General features: G+C 36.1%; 2 protein-coding genes across 5 annotated transcripts in view; one reads left to right on the forward strand and one right to left on the reverse strand.

Moving 5' to 3' along the window:
* The first annotated feature begins 46 nt into the window (after positions 1-46).
* On the forward strand, positions 47-19132 carry JKAMP (JNK1/MAPK8 associated membrane protein). Of its 3 annotated transcripts, none has more exons than XM_012462417.2 (7): positions 47-136; positions 2110-2201; positions 3073-3227; positions 10153-10359; positions 11689-11870; positions 15284-15360; positions 17615-19132. In XM_012462417.2, exons 1-7 carry the CDS (start codon positions 133-135, stop codon positions 17831-17833), a joined length of 936 nt encoding a protein of 311 aa, XP_012317840.1. In that variant the 5' UTR covers positions 47-132; the 3' UTR covers positions 17834-19132. The 3 variants fall into 3 exon arrangements, with proteins under 3 accessions (XP_012317840.1, XP_012317841.1, XP_064230965.1); XM_012462418.3 differs by having other exon boundaries at positions 48-136; positions 2128-2201; XM_064374895.1 differs by having other exon boundaries at positions 54-132; positions 2125-2201.
* The window catches only part of CCDC175 (coiled-coil domain containing 175), an 82508-nt gene continuing 62786 nt past the window's right edge, over positions 659-20380 (reverse strand). The window contains exons 17-18 of one of the 2 annotated variants that reach the window (XR_010342048.1): positions 18943-19088; positions 659-835 (exon numbers count right to left, since the gene is read on the reverse strand). Coding sequence is in view for 1 of the 2 variants with exons in the window: in XM_064374894.1 (XP_064230964.1) it covers positions 19003-19088 (86 nt within the window). In the remaining variant the exon portion in view is untranslated. Of the gene's footprint in view, positions 836-18533; positions 19089-20380 lie in introns of those variants that run through there. The other variant, XM_064374894.1, reaches the window with a different exon arrangement.

Consider the following 20380-nt stretch of genomic DNA (forward strand, 5'->3'; position numbering starts at 1 on the left):
GGGGTGGCACTTCGGAGCGGTCGCCCCGGTTACTGGGAGGCGGAGCCACCGAGCCCGATGTGGCCCGGATGTTCGGTGTAGCTGCCAGATCCGTTGATCTAGTGCTTCTCGAGCAAAATCTTCAGGCGGCCGATGGGTGAGTGGTCGCCAAGGTCCCGGGAAACGTTTCTGTTAGTCCCGGTTGCTTTCCTACACGGTTGGCCTCGGGCTTGGCTCCCTGTAGGCGGCCTTCGGCTGGCGGCGCAGGCTCGTCCCTTGACCCCGTCCGTCCTCGGGCCGGACCCCGCATTCCTGCTGGGTTGGGGTGGTCTCTGTCCCGGACCGGTTGTCTGGGGAGGCGCGCTGCCTGCGGCGAAAAGGCCAGGCCTTTGTTGTCTGGTTGAAAATGTCCCTTCAGTCCCTTAGTTTAATGTGGAGGGAACACTTGCATGAGGGTGGTTGATTTCAGAATTGAAAGCGCGGCTGATAGTGCAGAAAAAAACAGTAAAGCAGAAGCAAGTTGCTGCATAATTTGTCTCCTGCTTCAACCTCAAACGTAAACTTATAGGGCCCATCCCAAAGGGGCAAGACCGTTAGAAAGAAATAGAGTCTTAAAACTTTAACCATCGTTCACTAAAGGAAATGGAAGGGGAAATTGAACAGACACTTGGAACCTGGATTTTGTTTATTAGATAATAGGCTGTTTATTTCAGTTCAGTTTATCATACTGGTTTTCAGGCCTTGGATTTTGAGAAACTTTAGATTATTGGCAATCACATGTATTTATTAAGCATCTACTAGATGAAAAGCCCATACAGAAGTTTCCAATTCGTTCTCTTCTGCATTCTTGAAAAATCTGAAACATAATTCATTTTCATTTATTAATTTAGAACATTGTGATTACAATTGGTTACCAAAAAATCAGTGCCCATTAAAGAAGCCAATAGGTTTAAAAAGCTAAGTCAGAAATTTGTTAAAAGCGAAAATATTAAACCCGAGACATTTTAGTCAATGCTCTCTTTTTCTCTCAGCAGCATAAGAAAAAGGAAATAAAAAGTCTACTTGAATGTGAAAGGAGAAAGGGCATTGTAGACCAGGCAGTCTAGACTATGAATTCTTGAAGAATCTGGGAAATGACTGTTCAAGAATAGTGAAAAGTTGCATAATTTTTCGAATTAATTCACATGTAGACCACAGTTTCTTTGTTTTAATCCACATTAGATTGTAGGTTCTTGGCAGGAACTCTGTTTCTCCTTGGACCTTTAGTGGCCTCTAACCAATGGAATCTGACGCTGAATATATGTTTATTGAATGACTGAATCAATGAATGAAGGGACTCAGATGTCAGTGAGGAAGAAAACTCCTTCCATAATTTCTTCTTGCGAATGAGGTCAAAGACAACGTAATTAGGTTCTTAGTTGTTGGGTTTTTTTAGTAAGGAATAGCTGCTTTTCCCCTAAGCCTTGAGATCAGGGGATTAATTTTAAGGCAGTGGTTCCTAAATATTGGCCCAGTGACAGCCTTGATGAAATTTACACTTATTCTCCACAAATATGATAAAAGCTAGGACAATCGAGGAAGCTTTTTATAAAGGTAATTTACTTACCTCTGTTCTGACATTACATTCTCTCTGCTATCCTGTGAAAATGTGTTCTGTTATGAACATAGGTGATAATCGTGTGTGTACATGTGGGTGCTTAATGTCCTGACTGGGAAAAATAAAAGATGGTGACCCTCTGTTGGTGCTCTAATTAAAAAATATATGTATATTTGAACTTTATAATCAATGAAACTCAAAAGTATCCTCTAATCAAGGGGAGTGGCTGGCTGGAGCCATTGGAGACATACTGGGTTAGGGTTTGAGTTCTGGAGATAGATCCTGCTCTGCTGGGTGAGGACCTTAATCTAAGGCACAGTATTAACAGCAAGGTTCCAGGATGACTGTCTGCAGTGTTACAGTGTAAAAGAAGAAATTTAAATTTAAAAATGCTTCATACTTTTGTCTAATATGTATTATTTAAAAATTTGAAACAGTGTTGAGATACTTCTACCAAGTGCTTCAGCTATAATTGCATTATTTTTTTTATAATCACAAAAGATGTTACTATACTGGCGTTTGTTTTTAAAAAGCTGTCGATATTCAACCAGCATGCCTTGGACTTTATTGTGGGAAGACCCTATTATTTAAAAATGGCTCAACTGAAATATATGGAGAATGTGGGGTAAGTCTTATGTTTGTATCTTATTTCATACTGTAAAATCTATTGGCTTTTGAAATATTACCACAAGTAGAATATTTTTTCTTATTATACTCATTAATTTATAAAAGAATAGGGAGGGTCAGGCACAGTGGCTCATGCCTGTAATCCCAATACTTTGGGAGGCTGAGGCAGGTGGATAACTTTAGGTTAGGAGTTTGAGACCGGCCTGACCAATATACCGAAATGCCGTCTCTACTAAAAATACAAAAAAATTATCTGGGTGTAGTGGCGTGAGCCCGTAGTCCCAGCTACTCGGGAGGCTGAAACAGGAGAATTGCTTGAACCCAGGAGTTGGAGGTTGCAGTGAGCCAAGATTGTACCACTGCACTCCAGCCTGGGTAATGGAGAGAGACTGCATCTCAAAAAAAGATAAAATAAAAAAATATAAAAGAATATGGAGGCCTTAAAACAGTCATTGTTTATGTTGGCATTTTGATGTCTGTATTATTTTTTAAAGCGTTTAATAATTTTATAATTTCTAGATTCTTGTGATTTAGTACAGTGTCTTATACAGTAATTTGAACATCATGAATCCAGAATATTTATCTGCAATTATTCTTATATAATGTTAATAACTAGGTTTTTCATTGAATGTTAGTCAACTTTTTAGTAACTTAGTAAAAGCAATCTTTTAAGAGCATTGTACAAAAATAGCACATACAATATAGAATCCTTTTTATTTTATTTATGCTTTTTTTAAATTTCTAAAACTTGCACATATAATTTCAGTTTAAATATTTAAACTGAAATAGGATGTCTTATAGCATGATGGGGGGTTGTTAATATTCCAAAATAATATCTGTACACAAAATATTGGTTTTATTTATTGTAGGTATGCCCGAGAGGACAGAGAACGAATGCACAGAAATATTGTCAGCCTTGCACAGAATCTCCTGAACTTTATGATTGGCTCTATCTTGGATTTATGGCAATGCTTCCTCTGGTTTTACATTGGTTCTTCATTGAATGGTACTCGGGGAAAAAGAGGTTAGCACATTTCTATGAACATATCTGGCTGGACTAATGTTGGAACAATTATCACTCAGAAGACCTTACTAAGTAATTACGCTGCTTCTGTTGTTTTAAAAGTGGTAAACATATTTTTCCTTTATCTTCAGATTAGTCTTCCCTGTGACAAGAAAACTTAACAATAGGGCATGACTTAGTGATTTTTAAGGGAACTCTCCTTAGTGTGTTTTAGTTTAAATGATCTTGAAGGAATATTTTTTTACTTCTCAACTATAATCCTTACTGGTTTTCTACAAAAAAGTTGGTTATGATTACAAGCTATTTATTGTTATGTAACACATTCTTTGTAATTTAATACTAATAATCAAGTACATAGTTAAAAATGATATAGCCGTAACCTAATACAAAAACTCATATTAACATATTAAATCAGCACATGTTTACTGAGCACTGCGTTTTATGTTTGGAAGATCGGGAAGGATATATAAAAATAACTGACATGGCTTATAGTCAGAATCTTGTGGAGAAAACAAATGTGTACATGATTCTAATATAAAGCAGTCTTAGACAGGTAGTGGAAGAGTTAGAAACAAAGTACTCTGGAGTTACAAAAAATGGAGAAATAAATTATGCCTGATGGGATCTGAAAGATTTGAAAAAAGGAACATTTTAAGCAGAGGAAATAGCATGAATAATGGCATAGAGGTATGAAATATGTGATCTGAGGTAGGTAAGAATGGAAGTAATCTAGGGTGGTCAAGAGTGGGTTACAAATGAAGAAAAGTAATATAAGGGGGAATAGGAAAGATAGGTTGAGGGCAGAATGTGAAGGTTCTTGACAAGCATGTGAACTTTAATCTGCTGGGAATGGGAAGTCAAATTCTGCCTTAGTGCATTTCAGCCACACTGATTTTCTTTTAGTTCTTCCAGCTTCACAAGATCTTTCCTACTTTCGGTTCTTTCCCTTCCTCCAACGTCTTTCTGCTATCTGAAATACTGTCTTCTTCATCTGACTGCAACTTGTTACCTAGCCACCTTCTTTTCCTTCTGATTTCAGTTTAAAAGTCACTCAGAAAGTTGAGTGCTAAAAACAAAACAACAACAAAACAAAGAGTGCTATTAAAAGAGAAAAATAAGGAAAACAGCCTACTTTCTATTCTTGTAGGCCTCTGGGCCTGTGGTGAGACAGGCAGTCTGAAAGACTTCTGAAATGCCTTCAAGGCCTTTTCTCATTGTCTTGGCTATTAGCACTTGGCTTTCTTTTAGCCATGCTAACCTCTCTAGCAAGTTATGCTCAGCAGCCTGGTTGAATTCCTCTCCTGAAAATGCTCCTTTGTTCTCTACCACACAGCCAGGCTGCAAATTTTCCAAACTTTTAGGCTCTGCTTTCCTTTTAAGTATAAGTCGCAACTTTTAGATCATTCCTTTGCTCCCACATCTATCTGATCATAGGCTGTTAGAGCAGCCACAGCATATCTTGAATGCTTTGTTGCTTAACAACTTCTTGCACCAGATACACTGAGTCATTGCTCTTAAGTTCAAAATTCCACAGATCCCTAGGACATGGACACAATGCAGCAGCGTTCTTTGCTAGGGCATAATATGGGTGACCTTTACTACACATCCCAGTAACTTCCTTATTTCCATGTGAAACCTCATCAGCCTGGCTTTCACTGTCTATATTTCTGTCAGCATTTTGGTCACAATCACTCAAGGCTCTAAGACCTTGAGTGTTCCAAATCTTCCTTCATCTTCCTGTCTTCTTCTGGTATCTCCAAACTCTTTCAGCCTCTGCCTGGTACCCAGCTCCAAAGCTGCTTTCATATTTTCAGGTATCTTTATAGCATTGCCCCACCCTTCAGTTTTAATTTTCTGTTAGTCCATTTGTGTTGCTATCAAGGAATACCTGAGACTGGGTAATTGATAAAGAAAAGAGGTCTAATTGGCCCATGGTTCTGCAGGCTGTATATGAAGCATAGTGCTGGCATCTGCTTCTGGTGATGGCTTGAGAAGCTTACAATCATAGCAGAAGGCGAAGGGGAACCAGTATGAGAGGAGGCAGGAGGCAAAGAGGAACTACATGGTGAAAGAGGGAGGAGATACCTCTTTATTTTATTTTTAGTTTTATCTTTTCATTTTTATTTTTTGAGAAAAGGTCTTGGTTTGTCACCTAGGCTGTATTGCAGTGGCGTCATCACTGCTTACTGCAACCTTGACTTCCTAGGCTCAGGCAATCTTCCCATCTCAGCCTTCAAATAGCCAAGACTACAGGTGTGTAACACCATACCCCACTAATTTTTTATATTTTATAAAGACAAGGTCTCTCTGTTGTTGCCCAGGCTGGTCTCAAATCCTGGGTGCAAGCAGTCCTCCTGCCTCAGCCTCCCAAAGTGCTGGGATTACAGGTGTGAGCCACCACGCCTGGCCACCAGGGTCTTTTAAACAACTGAATTTCATATGAACTCATAGAGTGAGAACTCACTCATTACTGCTTCCACTCCCATGACCCAAATACCTCCCACTAGGCCTCACCTCTTTGGGGATTACATTTCAACATGAGATTTGGAGGGAATGAGCATCCAAAAAATCACTCTGTATTTGAGTGAATCATTTATTGGTGAAGTTCTGGTGTAAAGAAGTGGCATCACTTGATGTATATTTTAGGAAGAAAATTTCTGTGGAGGGTAGATTAGAGGTGAGATATTTAATAGAAGACTGTTGTCAAAGAAATAGACTATGGTAGTTGGAATGGAAATGGAAAAGATGGTCAGATGGAAATAGAATCAGCAGTTTTCTGGGTCCTACCTAACAGTTGGAGGGTGGTTATTTACATTGGGAAAGCATTTTTAATTTTTCAGATTAATTTATAAAAATACTTTAAAAATAGCAACTTTCATCCTGCTTTTAATTTCTTTTATATTAATAGAATGATGATAGATGGGGTGAGAAAGGAGATGTGATCAATTTAAAGCTGAAACAGAATAACTGCCCAGTCAGTTGGCAGGAACTTCTCAGGCCAAATTAGAGGAGAGAGCTAAAGGGCATAGGGATGTCTTCACCAAATGTATTTGAATTCAAACATCAGCTATGTTTTGAGGAAGAGACTTGAAGCAAAGACTAGAGATTGGTTTGAGGGAAGACAGAAGAGTGACTAATACTCAGACAGGAAACGAGGTTTAAAAAGAAGGAATTGTACAATTATGCTTTGCCTAGGAAATTGGTAACAAGGAACACAAGGGCCATCTCTTACGATTTCCTGAAACTTTGCACTTACAGTCCAGATAGATTGGGGCTGGAGGTGTCTTAACAAATGTTCATAAAAACTGTAGATAACCCCTGAGCTGATCTGGAAGGATGCATGGTTTGGCAGATAGGTGAAATGTGTTTTGAGGTGGAGGATGATGCATGCCCAGATGTGTGGAGGCACAAGTGAACTTAAAGTCATTTAGCATGGCCAGGAAATATAGAAGACGATGCTGGAGAGGGGTAATTTTCCAGAAAGACAGAAAGGACTCCAAAGTAGTTTAATGAGAGGAGTTTTAAAATCGGATTGCATTTTATAAAGATTTTGTGGCTGGCTGCAGATAGACTGAAAGAGAACATGACAAGAATACCAGTAAGAAGGTTACCAAAGTAATGGCAAGAAATAATGAAGTTGGGATTTTGCCTCTAAAAATATAAATTCTATAAGGAAGCAAAATATCAAATTACATAATGTGAATGCGTGTTTGTTTATATATTCAGTGTTTTCATCTTTGTAAAATGGCACAGGAGTTCTGCTTCCAACAGTGTGAGTTAATTAGGAGCTCCAAGTGAACCCACCTGCATGAAATAACTAAGACTGGGAAAGATAAACTATGTGAGACATTGCTGGTCCCAGCTGGAGATGGAAAGATCTCCAGGAACTTTTCTCTTTCAAAACACAAACCGACCCACCCTAAGCTGGGCCAGAGTGGCAAGATAGAATGGGATGAGAGGGTTGTCCGAGGTCAATTGCTGGTAGCCCCAGTTATCTGGATACTGAGTCTTGGGTAGCCTATGCTAAGACTAGACTCTCAAGGGCTTGAAGCCCAAAGTAGTAGTGGCCATGGCTGCTGGCAGAAGCAGCAAAGCCTCTTTGCTGGAAAGCTTCCCCATTCTCAATTTAAGCCTTTAAGACTCTTGCTCATTAAGCTCTAGTAATGACCTCATAATCTGTGGTTACTAAATAAAATAGCACTATGACTTATTGGTAGATGCAACAAACAATATATTTATGCTCTCAAAGGACACAGATAATGGACTTTCACCTACAGGATATGTAACTGCTACCTATAAAGAAATTAAGAATGTAGTCACAAGCTGTCCATAATAAGAGATTATTAGGAGTAAACAGATGTGATGGGGGAAACAAAGGAAACTTTTAGAAATGAAAATTTCTGCTTGCCAAAATAAAAAAAAAAAGGTAGTCAGCAGATTAAACAGTTGAAGATAGAATTAGTGAACTAGAAAAAAATGCACATTAATAATGGAATATAGCACTGATAAAGAAGGAGATGGGAAATCAGGTGCAAGAAGGTGAGATCCATGTTGGGTGGGTGTGGGAGTCGTCCACGCCTAAAGTCTTATACTTCACAGGAGCCAGTCTCTCTTATAACAACTCTAGGAACTTCTGGGGTCCTGCAAGTGACATGCCAATTATAAGAGTCACTGAACTCAAGAAAGCCAAACCATGGTGTCCCCATCAGGCATTTATAGTTAATTTATGGTTCTCCCCAGTCCAGATGTAATTTACCAGTCAGGGATCATTTGTATTATAAGCAGTGTTGCCTAGCAACATAGTTGACATTCTATCCTTATCAGGCTTCCCGGAGAAAAGAGCTAGAGAGTTAAGGCTAGATTCTCATGAACAGCATAAATGTTTTGTTAAGTCATTGTCCATAGTATCTAATTAGGGTCTCTGGAAAAATAGAGACTATGAAGGAGAGCTGGTATTTTAAGAGATACTGGCTTCAGGTTTTACAAAAATAATGAGAAACAGATTCACAGATCCCAGAAGCAAAATACATCTCAAGCAGAATAAATAGAAATTCACACCTACACGCATCATAATTAAACTGCAAAATACTGAAAACAAAAGAGAAGCCATGTGGAAGAGAACCAAGGTGCACGTGTTAACAGCCTTGGTTGTGCTTCCAGCTAACAGCCAGCACTTACTGCAGCCATATGAGTTAGTCATTTTAAACACTGCAGCATGGTCAAGCCTCTAGACAAGTGCTTTCCAAGTTGACATCATGTGGAGCAGAAAGAACTACCCAGTTGAGCCCAGTCACAACACAAAATAGTGAGAAAAGGTCAGTGGTGGTTGTTTCAAGCCACTAAGTTTTGAGGTAGTTTGCTATGCAATGATACATAATGGAAACAGTGTTCAAGTAGAAAACTCAAAATCACCTATAGACTAGATATTAGAAATAGCAAGACAGTTTAATACAAAGGTTGGCTATAAGATAAATATATGAAACTATTTCCTGTATTCCATGTTCAGTACCACAAGTACTGTGACATAGCTCAGACCAAGATAGCTAAGCTACATGGGATTTATCTGAGCACTTGACAAGGCAATTTTAAAATTTATATGAAAGAGCAAAGGGCCAGGAATAGCCAAGACCACCAAAGAAGTAGAAGACTGTATGTAACATCAAGAATTATGATCATATTATTCTTTTGGCTCAGAAATAGATAAATAGACTCAAGAAACAAAATAGAGAGCCAAAACACAGGCAATTATATATGAAACTTTATGTGACAAAAGTGCCGTGGCAAATTAGTTGAGGACAGGGGCGGGAAGGAGTACCTGTTCAATAAAATGCTGCTGCTGGGACAATTGACAATTCAAATGGGAAAAGGTAAAGTCAGATCCTGCCTTATGTTAGACACAGAAATCTCTTTTTAGGTGAATTAAAGATAAATGTGAAAAGCAAAACCTTAAAATATTTAGAAGAAAATATGGTGGGTGTGTGTGTGTGTGTGTGTGTGTGTGTGTTTGTGTATGTATGTGTGTTATACACATTATCAGAGTGTGGAAGGATTTTTTAAAACATTTAAACTGCTAAGTAGGAAAAAAATAAAGCCTGGTATATTAAAATTTAGAACATGTTTATAAAAAGAAATCACGAAGAAAGTGAAAATTGAGCCCACAAACTGAGAGGAACATATTTGCAACATATTTAACTAATGGCAGAATGGATAAACAAATCATGGTATTGTCACACAGTGGAATCTTAACCCAGTAGCAAAAATGACTGAACCTCTGCTATAAGGGTGAATAGCATGGATGAAACTTGGAAATGCAATTTCAAGTGGAAAAAAATCTCAAAAGACTTACATTAGTGTGCTGTCATTTTATAGCATTCAAAAATAAGTAAAACTAACCAGAGTAGTGAAACAAATATAATTGGGATAAAAACTTTCTAGAATAAGGTGATAAAAGCATTTTGGTATATGGTTGCCTTTAGGGGAGAGATGGAGATATGGATGGGGAGGAACAAAGAAATAGATATCAATTGTTGACAGTGTTCTAGTTATTGGGTAGGAGATGAGCTTATAATATTCATTATAATGACTATACTTTATAACAAATACATGTTACATACCATCTTTTATGTGCATATTAAAATATTAAAATGATACACAGATAACTAAGAAATTTTTAGCAACAATTTGGCAAGATACTAAAGATACAAGATAGATCTAATTCCTCCTTTTCTGTTACACATTTAGATAATACTGCCACAGTGTTATTTATCCCTTTTGAGAAAATAAGGTTATACTCTTGAGTAGTTTTTATGTTTGGCTTTTCTCATCTCTTTAGAAATCTGTGTCTTGACACATGTACATGTTTTATTAAAGCCATTTAAATATTGCAATTTTTCTGGTAATCACGCCTCTTTTCCTTCTTCTCTAGTTCCAGCGCACTTTTCCAACACATCACTGCATTGTTTGAATGCAGCATGGCAGCTATTATCACCTTACTTGTGAGTGATCCAGTTGGTGTTCTTTATATTCGGTCATGTCGAGTATTGATGCTTTCTGACTGGTACACGATGCTCTACAACCCAAGTCCAGATTATGTTACCACAGTGCACTGTACTCATGAAGCCGTCTACCCACTGTAAGTGTTTATTTAGACTTATGATCATTTTTTAAAAATCTCTGAGGATTATTATAGATTTTATCGACTTTGGAGACAAAAACAGGTGTGGGTTTGAGTTCTGGGTCTGCCAGCTGCTACATTACCTTGAACATGTAAACAGCCTCTAGTAAGTTCAGTTTATTCGGAGAATAAACTGATTCATTAGAAGAGGTAATACATGATGGTTTCCTCTTGATTAAAATAATCGTTTTTGGAGCTCTTAAGGAACTACAAGTTGCAGGAATGGATAGATTTTGTTTTCTTTTGAAGTTGGTAGTGGGTGGTATAACAAGACAAAAAAGTATCACCCAAGAGGTGAAACATGTCTTAATGCATTACGGTACAGGACTGAACCTGAAAGTATCATAAGAACACAGGATTATGGTATCATTAGTTATATGGGGAGGAAGCGTGTGGTCGGTGATCTGAAATGACTGCTGCACTTTCTAGGACACTCCCCTGTACAGGGAGAGGGTTTGAGTAGCAAGATAGTAAAAATGATTTGAAAATTAAGTTAGAACTATGTGGCTGAAAGTCCCATTATTCAAAATAAAATGCTAGAAGTCTGGTGACACAGAGCTTTTTCTACAGCTTTTTTTTTCTGATTATAAAAATTATATTAAAAATGTAATTACATTAAAAATCAGACATTTCAAAAACATAGAAAAAGCACTCACAGAATAAAATAATCTATAATTCTGTTCCTTGAGATGATTCTGCTAAAAATTTTATCTTTCCAGTTTTATTTCTGCATGTGTATGTACACATTTTAAAGAATATTAAGCTTATACTATGACATGCTATTTTGTAAGCTGTCGGCACTTAATATATTAGGCACAGTTACTTTTGTTAACATTTTCATAACTAGATTTATATGTCTGCATAATATTGCAGCATGAATATACTATAAAATATAACCAGTTTCCTATTATTGAATATTTGTTTTCTTCTGGACTTTTGTTTATTATAAGTGATTCAGTAAAAATCCTTGTACAGTAGGGTTTTTTGTGTATGCCTGGTTGTTTCCCTCTGATACATTTCTACAGGTAAAATTGCTAAATCAAAAGGGATAAAGATTTTAGGATTTTTTGATACATATTTCCAGACTGCCTAAGAAAGCAACCATTGTACCCTTGCTAGCAGTGTATGAGAGCCTGTTTGGCCAGCCTTCCACCAATCTGAATATCCAATGGATAGACTAAATATGCTTTGTAAACCTTTTTTAGGAGCTTTCATTTAAAAATGATCAAGGATAAAAACATTTTAAAAACATTTCTGATGTTACAAATTCTCTATTTTATTTTACAGATACACCATTGTATTTATCTATTATGCATTCTGCTTGGTATTAATGATGCTGCTCCGACCTCTTCTGGTGAAGAAGATTGCATGTGGGTTAGGGAAGTCTGATCGATTTAAAAGTATTTATGCTGCACTTTACTTCTTCCCAATTTTAACTGTGCTTCAGGCAGTTGGTGGAGGCCTTTTATGTAAGTTTGATGGGTAGAGTCAATGAAATATATTTATTATTGTATGTAGTAATATTTTGTCTAGATTTAACTTGGGAGCTTTTTCCTTAAAATAGTTTGTTTAATCCTTTTTTTTTTTTTTTTTTGCCTTGAGACAGAGTCTTGCTTTGTCACCAGGCTGGAGTATACTGGCATGATTTTGGCTCACTGCAACCTGTTTCCTAGGTTCAAGCCATTCTCCTGCCTCAGCCTCCTGAGTGGCTGGGACTACAGGCACACACCACCACATCCAGCTAAATTTTGTCATTTTTTTAGTAGAGACAGGATTTCACCATGTTGGCCAGGATGGTCTCAATCTTCTGACCTCATGATCCGCCCACCTCAGCCTCCCAAAGTGCTGGGATTATGACATAAGCCGTTGCACCCAGCCAGTTTGTTTAACACTTGAAAATGAAGCTTAGTGTATGTTTTTGCTAAAACATGATCAGTATTATAAAGAAAAATGGATTTCTTGGAATGGAATAAAAATTCTCAAGAAATCAGTGGCAGCTAATCAAAAGTGATTTCTGTTTAGAGAATACTTTGCATTTGAAGCTCACAACCAAATTAGAAGATTTTTTAAATCTAAGTATCTAATAAGAAATAAAAACTTTTTTATTTAGGAATACATGAACATTAATCTTGATAATGCATACTGTTTATTATTAAGTAGGGTCTCAGGTTTCTAAGTTCATTTATGAAAACCTTTTATAGTAACAAATCCTCAGTATGTCCTTTATTTTAATGTAACCATTAATTCATTTGTTTAGTAACCATTTAGTCCAAAATGACTCAAAAGAATAAGAAAAATTCACTGTTAAAAGCCTCACATACTATCAGGAAATAAAGCAGGCAAGTCAATGACTGAGAAAATGTAGTGTGGTTCTTTTGAATATGTGATATTGAACATTCCAAGATGTTGGATACCATCCTTTATATGGAGCTTGGTAATGTAATGTGGTAATATAGTTTGGGAATGTAATTCGGTTCATGGTAATGGTAGGGCTGAGGGTAAGACCAAAGGAAGCAGAAATTCTCTTACCCCCATATTCTGGTTTACAGATGAACTGTTTCATTTGGCCTGCACAGGATTTAAAAAGCTATAGTTCCCTTTAGCTCCTCTGTTTCCCTGTTAGATTTGGCCCATTCCCTTATACCTTCCTGGCTAGCCTCTGTGTCATCGGAGGTTGCCATTCTTGCTCTAGGGAATAGGAATCTATTCTGAAAAGGATTTAGACAGAAGAGTGACATGATTAGATTTGCTGTGGAAAGATAACTTGATACATGTGGAATTCTCCATCTTTGGTAGCAAAACACTGGGAATGAGGAGCTACTTCAAAGATAGCATTAACTAAACTAGGGAACAAAGGTAGGGGCTGAAGGAATGGAACAAGAATACTATAAAGTAGCTTTCTGACTTAGTAACCAGTGGATGGATAAACGTGAATATTAGAAGAGGCAAATGGGTTGGTGAAGAGAAGTGAATTCAGTTTCAGTATTCGTGGAATAGCCAAAAGATCACAGATAGTTGTTTCTGCAAGGCTGAAGAGTTAAGAATTGGCAGGCCTCAAATCTGTAGATTCTACACTGCAGGTGGAATTCTACACATTCTACTATTGTGTAGAGCCTTTTGGCTAAGAAATGGAAAAAAGGGAGACGCTGTGAAAAGCAGGAAAATGTTTGGAAAGCTAACCCAAAGAGATGCCAGACAGCATTGCTTCCTATATTGTAGCTGCCTATATTGAAAATAACTTTTCCCATGGTGAATGTTTTTATGATTTCAACGAGCTTCCACTCAAAACACATTCATAGCGGGACTCAAGGAAGTAGTATTCATTTGCATTACTAACTCATAATTTTATAATGTTGAAAAAAAGATAATAATTTTTGGTTTGTAGGGATATAGCAAGTCTGAGCAAAGCAGAGCACTAGGAAGCTTATAATAGCTTAAGATAGTGAAGGACTGGGGATCTAGGGAGAAAGATGGGGCATGATTAGGAATATGTCAGTGACAAATTTTACCTGCTTGGAAGTATTATGGAAGCCGGCTTCTAAGCGTGATCTGCAGCTGAACCACCAGGGGAACTAAAATGCCTATCCCTAGACCCTACTCCAGACCTGGTTGCACAAAACTTCAATTTTTTTTTGTGCAGTAGAAATTAAGAACCACTCCAAATCCTATCTCTAGCCCAGTACCTCCCTCTACTCCCTACAAATTTGGACTTAGTTAGAAACTTCCTCTTTTTTTCCTTTTTACTTTATGTGGCTTTTTACTATCAGGTCTTAAATTTGTATCATTAGCAACATTGTTTAGCTACTTATAGGTTAAATAGAAGTTTTTTTTGTTTTTGGTTTTTTTTTTTTTGGAACAGTTGATTGAAGATCTAATCACTGTCTATTAAATAAAAGGTTCTAAATGTCAGATAAGTCATTCAGTTCTTTAGTAAGCTGGAATAAGGCCTGTGTAACCTGTGTGGATAACTCAGTTTCTGGCTGCTGCATCCTGAATTAATATTTGAAACTGTTCCAAATGGATTCTACTGCAATGTAGAATGATTAGTATTTCATAAACTGAAGTCATTTACAAATAATTGTATGAAAAATAATTCAAAGTTTTTTTCTCAATTTGTCCATTTATTATAGTGTGTTATATATTTGAAACATTTTAAGAGAAAAGTGGTGTTTTATAGGAAAAAAACTGCTTAAAGTTTTATTACTGTACTGTAGAGATTTCTGGAATTTTGATATTAAGAATACTGAATGATCTCTTTTTATACTTTGAGGTTTGTTGATAAATGACCTTTTCTAAAGATTAATTAAAGCTGAGTTACTCTTATAGATAACCTTTCTCAACCCAGGTTCCCCACCTGGACCACAAAACACAGAAAATTATTTGACCATTTTTTGAATTCTCCTAAGTTTAGTACTTAACTGGTACTATTCTGGAAAGCAGAGGGAAGAAACTAATTATTTACATTCACTGGATGCCTAAGGCAAGGTTCTTCAAAGCTGGCCTTGGAGAGTTTTTACGTCTTTTTACCGTTAAAAAAATCAAAATACTTATAATTCTTGATGTGAAAAATGCATGAAATTTATATTTTACTGTCCATAAGTTTTTATTGATGCCTATTCATGTATGTATTATCTGTCTATATAACTGAAGAGCTGGGTAATCAAGACAGAGGCTATAGGGCCTGCAGGGCTAAAACTATTTACTGTCTTTCCCTTTCCATAAAAAACTTGCTGGCCCCTGCCTCAGAACCTTAGGTTGTAAGTCCCACAGAACTGGTTGAGAAAGGACTTGACTCTAAGGAGAATTCCTATTTGAATTTATTTGATGGTTTATTCAGATAATTTGTTCAATTTCCAACATAATACCAATGCTTATATTTCAGATTATGCCTTCCCGTATATTATATTAGTGTTATCTTTGGTTACTCTGGCTGTGTACATGTCTGCGTCTGAAATAGAGGTAGGAAGTCTTTTTTTCCTTTGTTAAATACTTTTTAAAAAAATAAATTTGACAACTGAAAATCAGAATAGTCCATATGATATGATATAATACAACTAATTGTTTTAGTGATCTTTGGCTGATTGATGCCACTTGGTAGCCTTTAGCTTGTTAACTTTATAAAAAGCTGTGTACTGGACTATATAGTTCCCTGGGAAATTAGCAAAATAGTGAAGTAGTCAGGCTCAACTATCCAGCATGAAGGAGAAAAGTCATTTTACATAAACATATAATTATTGAAATGTTGAAACTTATTAACACTATTTTGAGAAAAACCATAAAAATGTTTTATATTTAGAACTAATTTTAAACTTTATTTTACAATGGCAACATTAACAGTCATCGATAATTGTGCATTCCATATCCTTCTATGTTTTATCCCAGATTTTATTTTCTTGATTATGGATGTTTACTTTTACCCCATAATGTTTGGGGGATTTGGAGCTAACATTAATAGCCACATTATTCTGATACTGTTCCTTTATCAGGGTATCCATTTTGTACCTCTAACTTTTTAATATTTCAGTGGAAGGCCACTATTATAAAGAACTCCTTTTTTAAAATTGTGTATGTCTTCATTTTTAGAATATTTTTGGCCGGAAAAGTCTCTTTTGACACATTTATAATCACTGGGTAGAACAGAACATCATGTCATCACATCTATATTTTCACATATTCTATTTTTAAGGAACTAAGCTATTGGTCAAAAACATGAACAACAAATGAGAAGTAATAGTGTATTTGACTCTATGCCTAGGGAAAAATGTATTTAAACTTTAAATCAAAATGGGCATTCTTGTACATTATGTGTCCATATGCAATCTGACATTTTCTTTCTAAAATAATTATGTGGCTCTCTACTGTTAATATATTACATTTAAATGATTACTTTTAAATACGTTAATGGTTCTGATTTAAGAACTATTCTGAGGCTAAACTCTAAAGAAAGCAAAAGTATAAAGTGTCTTAGTACTCTTCCACCCAAACTTGCTAATCTAGGGCCTATGAACTGTCTTAAACTACCCATCACAGTTGATATGTGCTTTCTCATAATTTATAACATAAAAAAACTCAACCCAGAGAAAAGTTGTAAACTATTTTGGAGTGGTTACCGTTGATGCCACTTTTTCTATTACCTTAGTCAAAGACTGAGTGGGGGAAAACATCTAGAAATCATAGTGACTTTTGGGTAGGATAATAGTGGAGGAACTAGACAGAATATATTTATAGTGATTATTCAGTTGTTTTCATCTGTAGATGATCCTCATTTTCCTTTGTAATCTTTAACCAGCATTGAAATATAATTAATTAAAGAAGATAGGCAAATTAGTTTTGACACTTTTATCAACTCTAGGGAAAGATTTGAGGCAGGAAATAATTGGCTATTTGAATAAAACGAGGTTTTTGAATTTTTATTCCTTATCCATAGTTAAGAATTAGCTATACACTGTTAAATTAGCTTGAAACTTATTTGTTTCTCTGCCCGTGTGAATCTCCTATATAAAATGTTCACATACTTCAATTAGCATGAAATGGGGACCTAAAGCAGGAAAGACAGTTTAGAACTGGTTGAGTTGATGAGCTGTTTAATGACAAGAGAAAGTTGGTAAGTAATCTATTGCAAATTACGTTTTAATGTGTTTATTAGCACATTTAGATATTAATTTTGTATTAATTTTGTTCTAATTTCTGCATACTATGCAGTGGTATTAAGGATTAAAAGAAAATCAGACTGTTCATGTGTCATTTCTGCTTCCTTACTATTCATGCAGCAGGCTCCAGGAATGTTATAGGTTAAGGAGGTTGAGTTTCTGTACCTCCTATTTCCCACCTATAGATCCATAGTGACAGTGGATCAGGGCAGGAAGAAAGCACGTAAAGTGGAGTTTCCCTTCTAGTTCATATCTTTCTTTCAGAAGTAACTATAGTGTTTCCAGGAGTGAATGCTGGCATAGACAAGGACTTAAGAGACATGATGACGTGGCTCTCGTCTTGGTTCTGCTACTGAGTATGACCTTAGGAGCCTCACTTTCCTCATCTGTAAAGTGTGGTGGCTAGACTGAGTGATTTCCTAAAAGTCTTTTTTAGCTCAAACCTTTTACGATTCTGAGATTATAAATAATATATTTTACATTAAAATATATTAAATCACCCAGCTGATTTAGCCTGATAATCTGTATTTCTCTTTTCTTTCTTTTATAAAATTATTATATAGAACTGCTATGATCTTCTGGTCAGAAAGAAAAGACTTATTGTTCTCTTCAGCCACTGGTTACTTCATGCCTATGGAATAATCTCCATTTCTAGAGTGGATAAACTTGAGCAGGATTTGCCCCTTTTGGCTTTGGTACCTACACCAGCCCTTTTTTACTTGTTCACTGCAAAATTTACCGAACCTTCACGGATACTCTCAGAAGGAGCTAATGGACACTGAATGTAGACATGTGAAATACCAAAACCTTAAGAAGTGTTCCTAATAAAAAAGGAAATAAATCTTAACAATGTATGAGAACTGTTCTGTCATATATGGGAACAAGATTGTCAATATATCTTAATGTTTGGGTTTGTTTTTGTTTAGTTTACGGTTAAACTTGGAAAATGCAAAACCCCTTAATACTCTGTTACACAGGGTAATATTATCTGCTACATGAGAAGCCCACTAGGAAGCACTTGCTTTTCTCAACAGTTCAGCTGTTCTTTAGAGCAAAATCCTGTTTCTGTGTACCTAGCAATGTGTTCCCATTTTATTAAGAAAAACTTACATATGTAATCTGCAATCCTTAGCAGTGGCATAATTGTGCACACCTCTTGTGTTTCAGTTTGTTTTTCACCTATAATGAATTGTAAAGACAAACATACTTGTGGGGTCTGATAGCAAACATAGAAATGATGTATGTTGTTTTTTGTTATCTATTTATTTTCACCAATACAGTATTTTGATATATTGCAAATAGATAATAATTTATATAACGGGTTTTCTGTTTATAGATAGTTTGGTTCAAGACTTGTTTGGATTATTATTCCTGTAAAGAAAACAATAATAAAAAGCTTGACTACATAAAATTTCAGTGTTTTGACACTTAATTGTTTTTTGGCACAATAGTATGGAAGTAATTCAAACTAGTAGTTTCCTCTTACATCTGAGGCATATATACATGCCATATTTTATTGATCTAGAGATACTTTTTATTTCACGTGACATCTCTGAATTAGAATGCATCTTACAACTGATGGCTTATTAGATTTAATGAAATACAGAAGATACACAATATAAAAAATGGTTTTCCTGTGGATGGTTTGTTTTTTGTGATAGGTGTTCTGTGATGTTTATGCTCTGAAGGCTTTAAGAGACTCATGGATGCAACTATGGAAGCAAAATAAAATTTTTAGCACTTAACCTAACAATCTGACCATGTTTATCCATTTTTATTGTTTAGAAGTTTATTTACTGGTTCTGCTACTTGGTGGCAATTGTATGAATTAAATTTTAAACATTTAACACTTGTATTAATAGCTGCAAAATGTGAAAGTAAGTGCACTCACTTTTCCTGTAGTTGTGTTTGTCTTTTGAATTCACAGCAGTTGTATCCTTTCGTTATTTTGTTAGTTATTCTTTGTTAATATATTTTTCTCAGTACATTTAACCTCTGGGAAATGAACTCTTTTGGTACCACTGTGTTTCTTCTTTTCTGTAGGAATAAAAAATAAATGTAAAAATTCTATTTGTATTACATATAGCTTTATGTGGTTATTAGTGTTTATTAAAATTCTGCATTGCCCAAAGTATCCTCAATTGGGTAATTGTATAATCGGGTGGAGTAGGGAGGGTGTCATGTGTCTGATTACTAGGACTATATCTTCTGGTCCACTTGGAGCTATTTTAACAATCATGTTTTCAGATGTCCTGTTTTAACAGAAAAGTATGTATACAGAAGAAGAAATTATAACTACAAGGCCCCAAGGGCAAATAATTTCCAGAATACTTAATATAGATCTGCATTTTTAATTTGCTTTGGTAAGAGTAAGACTGGAACAATTCATAGCCACTGTAGTTGCTAATGTTACTAAATAATTTGTTAAAACATGGTCATTAAAAACAACCCTTGTCTTAGTTCAGTTTTTGTTTTGTTTTGTTTTGTTTTGAGACGGAGTTTCGCTCTTGTTACGCAGGCTGGAGTGCAATGGCGCGATCTTGGCTCACCGCAACCTCCGCCTCCTGGATTCAGGCAATTCTCCTGCCTCAGCCTCCTGAGTAGCTGGGATTACAGGCACGAGCCACCATGCCCAGCTAATTTTTTTGTATTTTTAGAAGAGATGAGGTTTCACCATGTTGACCAGGATGGTCTCTATCTGTTGACCTCGTGATCCACCTGCCTCGGCCTCCCAAAGTGCTGGGATTACAGGCGTGAGCCACTGCGCCCGGCCTTAGTTCAGTTTTGACTTAAGTCCTTGTAGCACATCACAATTCTCATCACTACAGTGTATGGTAATTATTTTGCTAACCAGTCCTGAATAGGTAATTTAAAAGTCAAAATATAGGTTGAATATCCCATATCCAAAAAAGCTTGAGACCAGAAGTGTTTCAAAATTCAGGGGTTTTTTCAGATTTTGGAATATTTACATTATGCTTACAGTTCAGTATCCCCAGTCCTAAAATTTGAAATCTTAAATTCTCCAGAGTATTTTCTTTGAGTGTCATGTTGGCACGCAAAAAGTTTTGGGTTTTGGAGCATTTTGGATTTTCAGACCAGGGCTACTAAATCTATGTTTTCTTGATTAATTTGGGTCAGCTGATATATTTAATAACAACCTTGTTATATATTTGTCTAAAATCCTTGGTTTGCAAGAATACTGCACATTGAAGCCATCTGGAGAGATTTTTAAAAATCATGCCTGGGCCCCACTCCCAGAGATTCATGTTGAATTGTTCTGTGATGCTGTTTGAGCACAGGGACTTTTTTCTTTCTTTCTTTTTTTTTTT

This window comes from Aotus nancymaae, unplaced genomic scaffold (genome assembly GCF_030222135.1).
Source record: "Aotus nancymaae isolate 86718 unplaced genomic scaffold, 86718_ANA_hifiasm-v0.15.2.pri h1tg000011l, whole genome shotgun sequence".
In the NCBI taxonomy this organism is placed as follows: domain Eukaryota; kingdom Metazoa; phylum Chordata; class Mammalia; order Primates; family Aotidae; genus Aotus; species Aotus nancymaae.

What these genes read in the sequence shown, in the direction of transcription:
- JKAMP (XM_064374895.1), top strand. Translation starts at nt 69, where the DNA reads ATGTTCGGTGTAGCTGCCAGATCCGTTGATCTAGTGCTTCTCGAGCAA. An exon ending in TGGTACTCGGGGAAAAAGAG is followed by an intron (nt 3,228 to 10,152) that starts GTTAGCACATTT and finishes CTTCTTCTCTAG; the next exon opens with TTCCAGCGCACTTTTCCAAC. An exon ending in CATGAAGCCGTCTACCCACT is followed by an intron (nt 10,360 to 11,688) that starts GTAAGTGTTTAT and finishes TTTATTTTACAG; the next exon opens with ATACACCATTGTATTTATCT.